The 13498-nt window shown below is 51.5% G+C and overlaps 1 protein-coding gene across 2 annotated transcripts in view; it reads left to right on the top strand.

The window, feature by feature from the left end:
• The window catches only part of LOC137306758 (ephrin-A2-like), a 48782-nt gene that overhangs the window by 34215 nt on the left and 1069 nt on the right, over positions 1–13498 (top strand). Inside the window, exons 4-5 of one of the 2 annotated variants that reach the window (XR_010958929.1) lie at positions 3363–3419; positions 10881–11611. Coding sequence is in view for 1 of the 2 variants with exons in the window: in XM_067976127.1 (XP_067832228.1) it covers positions 3363–3419; positions 10881–11002 (179 nt within the window). In the remaining variant the exon portion in view is untranslated. The remainder of the gene's footprint in view (positions 1–3362; positions 3420–10880; positions 11612–13498) is intronic. The other variant, XM_067976127.1, reaches the window with a different exon arrangement.

Raw genomic sequence — 13498 nt, forward strand, 5'->3', positions numbered from 1 at the left:
GAGCCGGACAGGCCGGGGAAGGTCACAGTTCAAACTCCGGCCCTGTGCCGAATTAGCTGCCCTCAGCCAGAGTGGGAGGGGTCGGGCACCCGTTTGGATGGGGTAAAGTTCTCATCCTGGTGCTCAAATCACAAGAACACAAGAACTAGGAGATATATAAAAAGCAACTTGCTATCGCTAGGTGTGATGCTCGTCCTTCCTTTAGGTAACTTACGGTAGTGGAACAGTACTGTTCCTGTCAACAAGGTTGGTGTTAACTGTTGCCATGGCAACAATAATGTGCCTTCACCACCTATTATTTACAGTTCCTCTTGTTTGGAAGCGGTAGTGCTCGAGACCAGAAGGAGCAATCTTGGTGTACGCTAATTAAATCTGTAATGAGTTTGTATATTGAATTACCAGCAAAGGCTTGAGATTTCAATCCGAGGCCATGTTAGGACAGTGTAGAGGGAGCTTTACTCTGTATCTAACCCTGTACCTGCCCTGGGAGTGTTTGACGGGACAGTGTAGAGGGAGCTTTACTCTGTATCTAACCCTGTACCTGCCCTGGGAGTGTTTGACGGGACAGTGTAGAGGGAGCTTTACTCTGTATCTAACCCTGTACCTGACCTGGGAGTGTTTGACGGGACAGTGTAGAGGGAGCTTTACTCTGTATCTAACCCTGTACCTGCCCTGGGAGTGTTTGACGGGACAGTGTAGAGGGAGCTTTACTCTGTATCTAACCCTGTACCTGCCCTGGGAGTGTTTGACGGGACAGTGTAGAGGGAGCTTTACTCTGTATCTAACCCTGTACCTGCCCCGGGAGTGTTTGACGGGACAGTGTAGAGGGAGCTTTACTCTGTATCTAACCCTGTACCTGCCCTGGGAGTGTTTGACGGGGACAGTGTAGAGGGAGCTTTACTCTGTATCTAACCCTGTACCTGTCCTGGGAGTGTTTGACGGGGACAGTGTAGAGGGAGCTTTACTCCGTATCTAACCCTGTACCTGCCCTGGGAGTGTTTGACAGGACAGTGTAGAGGGAGCTTTACTCTGTATCTAACCCTGTACCTGCCCTGGGAGTGTTTGATGGGACAGTGTAGAGGGAGCTTTACTCTGTATCTAACCCTGTACCTGCCCTGGGAGTGTTTGACGGGACAGTGTAGAGGGAGCTTTACTCTGTATCTAACCCTGTACCTGCCCCTGGGAGTGTTTGATGGGACAGTGTAGAGGGAGCTTTACTCTGTATCCAACCCTGTACCTGCCCTGGGAGTGTTTGATGGGACAGTGTAGAGGGAGCTTTACTCTGTATCCAACCCTGTACCTGCCCTGGGAGTGTTTGATGGGACAGTGTAGAGGGAGCTTTACTCTGTATCTAACCCTGTACCTGCCCTGGGAGCGTTTGACGGGACAGTGTAGAGGGAGCTTTACTCTGTATCTAACCCTGTACCTGCCCTGGGAGTGTCTGATGCTGAAATGGGTGATGTTTAAAGTCGCTCACCTTATCATGCAGTGAAATAAGAAGCATTCTGAACCAGTAAATTCTTCCCAATCTCCCTGAGCCGAGTACGTGGGCTGTGATCTCAGTGGGACGATTATTATCTTGTTTGAAGGGGGCAAAGCCCATCAGTTATTTCATCAGTGTGGCTGTGAGCAGTTTGCTGTGTCCCTTACTTCCAATGGAACATCATAAACATGAAATAAACTGCCGAGAGTGGGACATTAAGATTTTATTTGTTCGATAAATTATGACTCTGCCATTGAATACTGCGGGCTTTGGATCTTACTTTACATAAACGTTCCTTCAGCTGGCTGTATTAGGTTTCAGTACTGAACCCGTCTGGGATATTGAGGACGTCTGTCTGTGTCTGTGTCACCGGGGCTATAAGAGGTTAAATTATGAGTACAGCTTGCCTGGACTAGGCTTGTATTCCCTCCAGTTTCGAAGATTAAGGGGTAATCTCACTGTGGAGTATAAAATGCCAGATGGCAACACCGCTATGCAGGGGTGCAGCACCGTCAACGGGAGCCCGCCCTCCCCTCGTTGACTTTCTTCTCTTAAAGGGGCCCGTTATCCATGAGCGGCTGTGCGACTTTGGGGGGCATCGCGGCTCATCCTCGCACCTTCCCGAAGGACATTTCGGCTCGGAGTCTCGCCGACATTTATAGAGCTTCTTTTAAGGCAGTAAAGCGTCTCGAGGTGCTTCACAGGAGCCAGGGTGAGAGGGTTGTCCTGTGAGGAGAGGTTGAGTAGAATGGGCCCATACTCTCTGGAGTTTAGAAGGATGAGAGGTGATCTCATTGAAACATATAAGATTCTGAGGGGGCTTGACAGGGGAGACGCTGAGAGGCTGTTTCCCCCTGGCTGGAGAGTCTAGAACTAGGGAGCATAGTCTCAGGATAAGGGATCGGCCATCTTAGACTGAGATGAGGAGGAATTTCTTCACTCAGAGGGTTGTGAATCTTTAGAATTCTCTACCCCAGAGGGCTGTCGTTGAGAATATTCAAGGCTGAGGTCGATAGATTTTTGGACTCTCGGGGAATTAAGGGATATGGGGATCGGGCGGGAAAGTGGAGTTGAGGTCAAAGATCAGCCATGATCTTACTGAACGGCGGAGCAGGCTCGAGGGGCCGAATGGCCTACTCCTGCTCCTATTTCTTATGTTCTTGTGATTTGAACACCAGGACGATCGTGCGGCCGATCCCCACTCCGGCCGAGGTCGGCTAACTCCGGAGTGCGTAGGCCCATTCTACTCAGTCTCTCCTCACCGGACAATCCTCTCACCCTAGCTCCTGAGAAAAGCCTCGCGATGCTTTACTGCCTTAAAGGAGCTCTATAAACGGAGGCGGTTGTTGTTGATTGCTGGGCCGTGATTCCTAGCTGAGATGTCCTTGGGGAAGGTGAAAGGCTGGAGATTGAACTATGACCTTGCCAGTTTGTACGTCTCTCAGGCCGAGACTGTATCTGGCAGCAATTGGTTCCAAAACTCTCCATTTAAGCATCAAGGCCTGTCAAACTCATTAGGCCACGATTGGGAGAATTCGAACTTTGTCTATTTTCCCCCCCGAGGCCCCATTGCCCACGAGCTTGTGTCTTTTGGGCCAAATTGGGCTTCAGTGTGGCTGGTAACCAGGAGCCTGATTGTTGTCGACAGGGCCTGAGGGTGGGGTAGGCCCGATTTTAACTGGGGGGGGGGAAAGGGGGTGGGTGAGAGCCTAGCGGAAATCTCAGCATGAGCTCAAGAGTTTAACTCACGGGCCTCCTCGATGTCAGACACCCGGAATCACTCGGTATCAGTGGGAATTCGGGAGGCAGGCGGCCTCCAATCTCGGGGGCCGGGACGTCTTACTAACTTGTTTTTCTGACTACTCTCTTCCCGTTGCAGCTTTGAGACCAACCACAGAGACGCCACGCTCGCAAGCGAGGGAGAGGATACAACAAGGTGGGCTGCGCCGGGGACGGGCTATTTGACTGGGGGGGGCATCGCCACTGAGTCCTGACCCCCCCCCTGTTCTCACCGAGCTTCGGGCACCTGCATGAGGGGATAAACGAGGAGGGACTGTTTCCAGTGGCGGGAGGGGACACCAGATTGAAGATAATCGGGGAAAGAACCAGAGGGGGGGAGAGACGAGGGGAATTTTTTTGACGCAGCGAGTTGTTCTGATCTGGAATGCGCCGCCTGAAAGGGCGGTGGGAGCAGATTCAATAGTAACTTTAAAAAAAAAAGGGAATTGGATAAAGCGGAGAAAATTTGCAGGGTCTTGGGGGCAAGAGCAGGGGGGAGTGGGACTAATTGGAGAGCTCTTTCGAAGAGGCGGCATAGGCCCGATGGGCAGAGTGGCCTCCTCCTACGCTGTGTGATTTCTATCCGTCAGAGGGAAGGCGATCGGGAACTCGCAGCTTCCCACCCTCCCTCCGCACCCTTTTGGGATCACTTCCCATCAGGAACACAAGTACAAACCTGTCAACCAAGGTTGAATGAACGTGGGAGTTCACCTAATTAAGCAAATGATGTACCATCGTTAAAAGTCAGTCTGGCGTCAGTGAGTCACCGATCAACCACTGCCTGAGCAGTCCCGTTTTATTTTTGATGCTGTCGTTTCTCAAAAACAAAACAATCTGGTCGCAAATCTCCATGGAAATCCCACGAAGGTCTGATGCCCTCAGGATGTGGGCGTCGCTGGCCAGGCCGGCATTTATCGCCCAGTTGCCCCCTTGAGAAGGTGGTGGTGAGCCGCCTTCTTGAACCGCTGCAGTCCGTGTGGTGACGGTTCTCCCACAGTGCTGTTAGGAAGGGAGTTCCAGGATTTTGACCCAGCGACGATGAAGGAACGGCCGATATATTTCCAAGTCGGGATGGTGTGTGACTCGGAGGGGAACGTGCAGGTGGTGTTGTTCCCATGTGCCCGCTGCCCTTGTCCTTCTAGGTGGTAGAGGTCGCGGGTTTGGGAGGTGCTGTCGAAGAAGCCTTGGCGAGTTGCTGCAGTGCATTCTGTGGATGGTACACACTGCAGCCACGGTGCACCGGTGGTGAAGGGAGTGAATGTTTAGGGTGGTGGATGGGGTGCCAATCAAGCGGGCTGCTTCGTCCTGGATGGTGTCGAGCTTCTTGAGTGTTGTTGGAGCTGCACTCATCCAGGCAAGTGGAGAGTGTTCCATCACACTCCTGACTTTGTGGTAAGAACTCCAGATGGCTAATCTGGGATGCAGCGGTCCTGTTACCACACTAATAATCCAGAGAACGTGAGTTCAACTCCCACCAAGGCAGTAAAAGTGACCGTGGAGCTGTCTGATTGGGATGAGCAATAAATGCTGGCCTTGCCCACATCCTGGGAATTAATTTTTAACAAAAACCTATCCCATCTTGAATTTGTTGGGATTTTTTTTTTTAAAAGGGGCAGCCACTGTTTTGGTGGTGGTGAGAGGTGGCAGATTGACGAGGAGACCAAGACCAGAAGGGCCTCACCTGAGAAAAACGCCAATTCTTGTTGGGGCTTTGCATAAAGAATTGTCACCTGAGAGTCATTGGCGGTCTCGGGCCACCGGTCTTCTGGCCAGTGCCCACCCCTCCTTCCTTCCTTTGCTTTGTGACTTGACCAAGTGAAGCATATCCCCAATCTAGCAGTTGCCAACTCTGGTTGGACGTATTCCTGGAGGTGTCATCGTCTCCAACATCACAGCGTCATTTTTTTTCCCCTCATCTCCAATATTTTCATAACTAATAAACAGATGTACTCAAAGAAAACAATTTTCATTAATTCCCCCCCCCCCCGACTATGATTTCCCCCCCTGGGTTTTGCAACAGATTCCTGGAGACTCCAGGGCCAATCCTGGAGGGTTGGCAACCTAGGTCCCATAGGCCTTGCTCCATTTGAAGAGGTTAGCATGTGTTTTAAGCTTCGCTATTTAAACACAAAACAACCTCTTTGTTTTGACTAAAGCTTTTCTTGTTTTGGAATTGGACAAACCCCCAAGTGATAGCTTCACGGTGCAGATGCCAATGGTGAAAAGAGTGCGGGAGAAACGACCAATTAAATCAGGAAGTAACGATTAGCTGACGCCAAGCTCGTACGTTGTAGGAGGAAGGGAAGGCCTCGTCTGGAGATACAGCGTTCAGTTCTGGGCACCGCACCTCAGGAAGGATAGATTAGCCTTGGAGGGGGTGCAGTGTAGATTCACCAGAGAGGGTTAAATTACTAGGCCAGGTTGCACAGACTGGGCTTGTATTCCCTCGAGTGTAGAAGATTAAGGGGTGATCTGATCGAGGTGTTTGAGATGATTAAAGGATTTGCTAGGGTCGATAGAGAGAAACTATTTCCTCCAGAACAAGGGGGCAGAACCTTAAAATTAGAGCCAGGCCGTTCAGGGGGTGATGTCACTTCTTCACACAAAGGGGAGTGGGAAATCTGGAACTCTCTTCCCCCCCCCCCAAAAAGCTGTTGAGACTGGGGGTCAATTGGAAATGTCAAAACCGAGATGGATAGATTTTTGTTGGGTATTATGGGTTACGGAACCAAGGCGGGGAGATGGAGTTAAGATACAGATTAGCCATGGTCTAATTGAATGGTGGAACAGCCTCGAGGGGCTGAATGGCCTCCTCCTCTTCCTTTGTTCCTGTGACTTGGGGAGAGTTCGAGTCGGAGGCGGTGAGATAGGCCTTGTCAGCCGCGGCTCAGTGGGTGGCAGTCTCACCGACTGAGTCAGACGGTCATGGGTTCGAGACCCCCCTCCAGAGACCCGAGCTCCGTAATCTTGGCCGACACTCCCAGTACTGAGGGGGAGGGGCCGTCTTTCGGACGAGACGTTAAACCGAGGGCCCCGTCCGCCCCACGGCCACTATTGGAAGAAGAGCAGGGGGGGTGGGGGAGTTCTCCCCGGTGTCTTGGCGCCGATATTTATCCCTCGACCAACATCACTAAAAACCAGATTATCGGGTGGTTATCACGTCTAAGTTTGTGGACGCCCTGTGGTCGTGAAAGAACGAACTTGCATTTCTGTCGTGCTTTCCCCAACCTCGGCATCCCAAGGCGCTTCACAGCCAATGGAGTCCTTTCCTGAGGTGGGGTCGCTGTTGTCGGCAATGCAGTTGGCGCACAGCAAGATCCCGCACAGCCTGAGCCCACGCTCTGTGTTTGTGGCGAGCAGTGTGGGCGCAGGCACTAAGTGGAAAATTGGCCGCGGCTCCCTGTTATAACGACGAGGATTATACTCCCTCAAAGTGTTGACTTGGTGATGAATTGCAGTTTTTTTCCAGCTGAGAAAGTTTTGGCTCGGGAAGAAAATTCTGGAATATTCCTTGCCCCGCCACCCCCTCAGATCAAAACAAAAACTTGCGTTAACCCGTGCGACGGTGGATGTGTTTTGATTTTCTCCCCTCCCTGCCGCAAGCGCGCTGCGCCAAGGCGAGGGGATTTGCGTGACCTTTCACCTCTCGGATTCAGGCTGCTGACCAGACGCAAGGCCGGAGGTTAGCCGAGGCGAATTGAGTCGAGCCTTTCAGCCCCGCCGAGCACGAGAAACAGCCCATAATTTCCCACATCCCGTTGAGTCAGTCGTCGGTATGTTTGCCTCGTGTCACTTTGAGCGATAAATTCCTTTTTTGAAGGGCGGTGATGGCTGTTGTGTCAGGAAATGTGGCGGCCATTTTGTGTCAAGCAACATCCCATAAGCAACATCCCATAAGCAGCAGTGAGACTGGTTCATCCCTGGTTTTTTGTTTGGGTGCCAGTGCCGAGGGAGCGCCGCAGTGTCGGAGGTGCCGTCTTTCGGACGAGACGTTAAACCGAGGGCCCCGTCTGCCCCTCTCGGGTGGACGTAAAAGATCCCACGGGCCACTATTGGAAGGAGAGCAAGGGGGGGAGTTCTCTCCGGGGCCAATGTTTAACCCTCGACCGACACCACCTACAAACTGGTCATTTACCTCTCCGTTGTTTTTTCGCGGGGCCTTGCTGCGCGCAAAAGTGTCTTGGCCGCGTTTGCCGACGCGCAGCCAGTCACAAAGTAATTCTCCCCATGAAATGGTGGGACACATTGTGAGATGTGTCAATTTGAAAGGCATGAGCTAAAAACGGAGCATGGGAAGGGAGGGTTATGGGGGATTGGGGGGCGTTTGCCGTTCGTGATCTCAGGACGTCCCAAAGCGTTTTAGAGCCAATTAAGGACTTTTGAAGGGTAGGCACTGTTGTAATGTAGGAAACAGAGAGGGGGGTGGAGAGTGTTTATTCCCCCTCTCTTTTGGAACGTGTACATAACAAATGGTTTTGCTTATCTGTATAAACTGGAGTTCATTTCTAAAGGAGTAGAATTGAAAAGCAGAGAGGTTATGTTAAACTTGTATCGAACCTGGGTTAGATCACACTTGGAGTACTGGGCACAGTTCTGGTCTCCATATACCATGGTTAGATCACACTTGGAGCACTGGGCACAGTTCTGGTCTCCATATACCATGGTTAGATCACACTTGGAGTACTGGGCACAGTTCTGGTCTCCATATACCATGGTTAGACCACACTTGGAGCACTGGGCACAGTTCTGGTCTCCATACACCATGGTTAGATCACACTTGGAGCACTGGGCACAGTTCTGGTCTCCATATACCATGGTTAGACCACACTTGGAGCACTGGGCACAGTTCTGGTCTCCATATACCATGGTTAGATCACACTTGGAGTACTGGGCACAGTTCTGGTCTCCATATACCATGGTTAAACCACACCTGGAGTACTGAGCACAGTTCTGCTCTCCATATACCATGGTTAGACCACACCTGGAGTACTGAGCACAGTTCTGCTCTCCATATACCATGGTTAGACCACACTTGGAGTACTGGGCACAGTTCTGGTCTCCATATACCATGGTTAGACCACACTTGGAGCACTGAGCACAGTTCTGCTCTCCATATACCATGGTTAGACTACACTTGGACTACTGGGCACAGTTCTGGTCTCCAAATTATAAAAGAGGATATAGAGGCACTGGAGAAGGTGCAAAAAAAGATTTACGAGGATGATACCAGAACTGAGAGGTTCTCACCAGCAGGAAAGACTGAACAGGCTGGGGCTCTTTTCTCTAGAAAAGAGAAGGCTGAGGGGGGACCTGATAGAGGTCTTTAAAATTATGAAGGGGTTCGATAGGGTAGACGTAGAGAAGATGTTTCCACTTGTGGGGGAGACCAGAACTAGGGGCCCATAAATATAAGAGAGTCACTAATAAATCCAATCGGGAATTCAGGAGAAACTTCTTTACCCAGAGAGTGGTGAGAATGTGGAACTCACTCCCACATGGAGTGGTTGAGGGGAATAACATTGATGCATTTAAGGGGAAGCTCGATAAACACATGAGGGAGAAAGGAATAGAAGGATAGGGGGAGAGGGTGAGATGAAGTAGGGAGGGAGGAGGCTCGTGTGGAGCATAAACACCGGGATAGACCAGTTGGGCTGTTTCTGTAAAATTCCATGTAATTCCACTCTGAGCTTGTTGAATCCGACAACATACAAGCTCCTTCAGCAAGACATGGCGGCCCCTCATAGTTTTGTGATTGCTCACACCCAGACTGTAATGTGTTCTGACAGACGGCTTTGGATGGGAGGCTCAGTGTGTAAAGGAATTATTGTGCAGGATTTCAGTGTGGGTCCGAGCTGTGGTTCTGTGCCAGAGACCAGCATCCATTTGTGGGATAAAACCAGATAAAAACAACATTCCAACCCTTGATTCTCTCCAAACCCCCACATCCATCAAATGATTCACCCCACCTCCCGTATCCAGAGAGGCTCGATACAGAAAAATACCTCTCCCCTCATGACCAGTCCCTCTTTCCTCCGGCCTCCGAACTCTCTTCATCACAACCTTCTATTGCCTCTCTAGTTTATTGACAGCCATCTCTGTCACCGCCCCCCCGTCTCCTCGACTCTCCTCCTCCCCACCCCCGTCTCCTCGCCTCTCTCCTACTCCTCCTCCTCCTCCTCGCCTCTCTCCTCCTCCTCGCCTCTCTCCTCCTCCTCCTCCTCCTCGCCTCTCTCCTCCTCCTCACCTCTCTCCTCCTCCTCGCCTCTCTCCTCCTCCTCCTCCTCCTCCTCCCACCCCGTCTCCTCTCCTCTCTCCTCCTCCTCCTCCTCCTCCTCCTCCTCTCTCCTCCTCCTCCCCCCGTCTCCTCCTCCTCCTCCTCTCTCCTCCTCCTCCCCCCGTCTCCTCCTCCTCCTCCTCCCCCCCGGTCTCCTCGCCTCTCTCCTCCTCCTCCTCCCCCCCCCCCCCCCCCGTCTCCTCCTCCTCCCCCCCGTCTCCTCGCCTCTCCTCCTCCTCCTCCCCCGTCTCCTCCTCCTCCTCCTCCCACCCCCCCGTCTCCTCGCCTCTCTCCTGCCTACCCACCTAGGTTACTGAATTTAGAACAACTTAACACCACCTGCACGTTCCCCTCCAAGTCACACACCATCCCGACTTGGAAATATATCGGCCGTTCCTTCATCGTCGCTGGGTCAAAATCCTGGAACTCCCTTCCTAACAGCACTGTGGGAGAACCTTCACCACACGGACTGCAGCGGTTCAAGAAGGCGGCTCACCACCACCTTCTCAAGGGGCAATTAGGGGATGGGCAATAAATGCCGGCCTCGCCAGCGACGCCCACATCCCACGAACGAATAGTTTAAAAAAAATTCACCTCACAGGCCGTTCGGGCGAGGTGGCCAATGAGTTGGTCTCAGGGCATTTGTCCAAACCTCCATTGGACATCTAGACTCATCTGGGCTGTTGCTGGTTTCTGGTTAACCTCTCAATCACGGCTTGTCCATTAAAAAGGCTGTTTGATAATAACTGAGCATCTTTCACTTAACTTGCATTTCTATCGCGCCTTTCATGACCTCAGGACGTCCCAAAGCGCTTTACAGCCAATTAAGTACTTTTGAAGTGTAGTCACTGTTGTAGGAAACCCGGCAGCCAATTTGTGCACAGCAAGATCCCACAAACAGCAATGTGATAAATGACCCAGATCATCTGTTTTTAGTGATGTTGGTTTGAGGGATAAATATCGCCCCCCAGGACACCGGGGAGAACTCCCCCCTGCTCTTCCTCCAATAATGGCCGTGGGATTTTACTATGTCCACCTGAGACGGGGCCCTTGGTTTAACGTCTCATTTGAAAGACGGTATCTCCCTCAGTACCGGCACTGGGAGTGTCGGCCTGGATTATGGGGCTCAAGTCTCTGGAGTGGGGGCTCGAACCCACGACCTTCTGACTCAGAGGCGAGAGAGAGACCCACCGAGTTACAAGTGACACTAGGGCAGGATGTTGGTGTTTTTGTCGACTTGGACCTGAAGCTACCACACCAATGGATGCCCGTACTCTATTGGCTGTTACTGAGCTGCACTCGAACTCCACACTGCAAAATAATCTCCTCCTTTTCCTGTTGCAGATACTTCCAAAACCAAGGGCAGGGGATCTGCGTCCCAGTTGATGCCTGGAGCTCACTGCTACGTCCTGGGTCTACTCTCAACCCTCTGCCTCTTGTGGATCCAAGGGACGTGGAATGTGTAGGATGCCCTCGGTGAGGAGAAGGCCAGAGACTCTTGTCCGACTACTGTGAACCATCCAACGGGAAAAGTTTTCATTTCGTATCGCCGTTGGTTTGCTCGGCTGACCTGAATGGACGAGGAAAGACTATTTTGCACTTTGGAGATCTTCCCCAAAGCCCTTTCCCCCTCTCTCCTCACAAAAAGTTTCTCATCAATAATGATTCCCACTACCAAAGACACAAATGGCTTTCTCTGCTCCATAATTAATATTGACTTGATATATCTATATTTTTTTGGGCGGGGGGAGGCACGAAACACATACTGATAGAAATTTTGGCTCTCCCCCACCCTCCCCAATCCCGTCACTTCGAACCAATCCTGGAAACAAGAAAGACGAACCCAGAATCTCTTCATTCTCTGGCCAAGGACTCGTGGATGGTTTCTCACGAGGAAATCGAAGGGTCCTACCAAGTCCTGGGCCATTCGGCGTGAGCTGAGGTTGGATGCGATCCTGGTACGACCGATCTCAGCAATCGAGGACCTCCGTCGTAGACCCCTCCAGCCCTTGCTTAAGTCGAGAAGTCCATCTGCTAGCTCCTCCCTGGGAGATTCCCCCCTCTCCCTTCCTAAAGTAGGTACTTGGTTTCTCTCTCTCTCTCTCTCTCTCTATTCTCTCTCTCTCTCTCGTTCTCTCTCAGTACGTCCAATACTTTTGGAACAGCACTCTGAGTGTGTGAATCAGTGTGTGCATCACCAAACAGAGAAACCTTTAGTCCCTTACAGCCAGCAAGAAACGCAGGCAGATTTTTAGCAATGCTTGTGGTTGCTTGACGACTGACTTGTCCTGTGTCCCCCCTCTCTCTCTCTCTCTTTCTCTTGTGAGCGAGGCAGAACGCTCAGGCACAGTCCTGGGGCACAGTTGACTGCTTGAAACTTGCACAGTGCTGAAGCTATCAGATATGAGCTCATCCAAAACTCTGCCCCCGTATCCTAACTCGCACCGAGTCCCGTTCACCCATCACCCCCCTGTGCTCGCTGACCGACACTGGCTCCCGGTCCAGGAACGCCTCGATTTTAAAATTCTCACCCTTACGTTCAAATCCCTTCATGGCCTCGCCCCTCCCGATCTCTGTAATCTCCACCATCCCTACAACCCTAGTACTGTACCCCAGTGTTATACAGGGACAGACCTGTACCCACCAGTACTGTACCCCAGTGTTATACAGGGACAGACCTGTACCCACCAGTACTGTACCCCAGTGTTATACAGAGACAGACCTGTACCCACCAGTACTGTACCCCAGTGTTATACAGTGACAGACCTGTACCCACCAGTACTGTACCCCAGTGTTATACAGTGACAGACCTGTACCCACCAGTACTGTACCCCAGTGTTATACAGGGACAGACCTGTACCCACCAGTACTGTACCCCAGTGTTATACAGAGACAGACCTGTACCCACCAGTACTGTACCCCAGTGTTATACAGGGACAGACCTGTACCCACCAGTACTGTACCCCAGTGTTATACAGGGACAGACCTGTACCCACCAGTACTGTACCCCAGTGTTATACAGGGACAGACCTGTACCCACCAGTACTGTACCCCAGTGTTATACAGGGACAGACCTGTACCCACCAGTACTGTACCCCAGTGTTATACAGAGACAGACCTGTACCCACCAGTACTGTACCCCAGTGTTATACAGTGACAGACCTGTACCCACCAGTACTGTACCCCAGTGTTATACAGGGACAGACCTGTACCCACCAGTACTATACCCCAGTGTTATACAGAGACAGACCTGTACCCACCAGTACTGTACCCCAGTGTTATACAGGGACAGACCTGTACCCACCAGTACTGTACCCCAGTGTTATACAGGGACAGACCTGTACCCACCAGTACTGTACCCCAGTGTTATACAGGGACAGACCTGTACCCACCAGTACTGTACCCCAGTGTTATACAGAGACAGACCTGTACCCACCAGTACTGTACCCCAGTGTTATACAGAGACAGACCTGTACCCACCAGTACTGTACCCCATTATACAGTGACAGACCTGTACCCACCAGTACTGTACCCCAGTGTTATACAGGGACAGACCTGTACCCACCAGTACTGTACCCCAGTGTTATACAGAGACAGACCTGTACCCACCAGTACTGTACCCCATTATACAGTGACAGACCTGTACCCACCAGTACTGTACCCCAGTGTTATACAGTGACAGACCTGTACCCACCAGTACTGTACCCCAGTGTTATACAGGGACAGACCTGTACCCACCAGTACTGTACCCCAGTGTTATACAGGGACAGACCTGTACCCACCAGTACTGTACCCCAGTGTTATACAGTACTTGTGGGGGGAGACCAGAACTAGGGGGCCATAAATATAAGAGAGTCACTAATAAATCCAATCGGGAATTCAGGAGAAACTTCTTTACCCAGAGAGTGGTGAGAATGTGGAACTCGCTCCCACATGGAGTGATTGAGGTGAATAGTGTAGAT

This window comes from Heptranchias perlo, chromosome 44 (assembly GCF_035084215.1).
Source record: "Heptranchias perlo isolate sHepPer1 chromosome 44, sHepPer1.hap1, whole genome shotgun sequence".
In the NCBI taxonomy this organism is placed as follows: Eukaryota; Metazoa; Chordata; class Chondrichthyes; order Hexanchiformes; family Hexanchidae; genus Heptranchias; species Heptranchias perlo.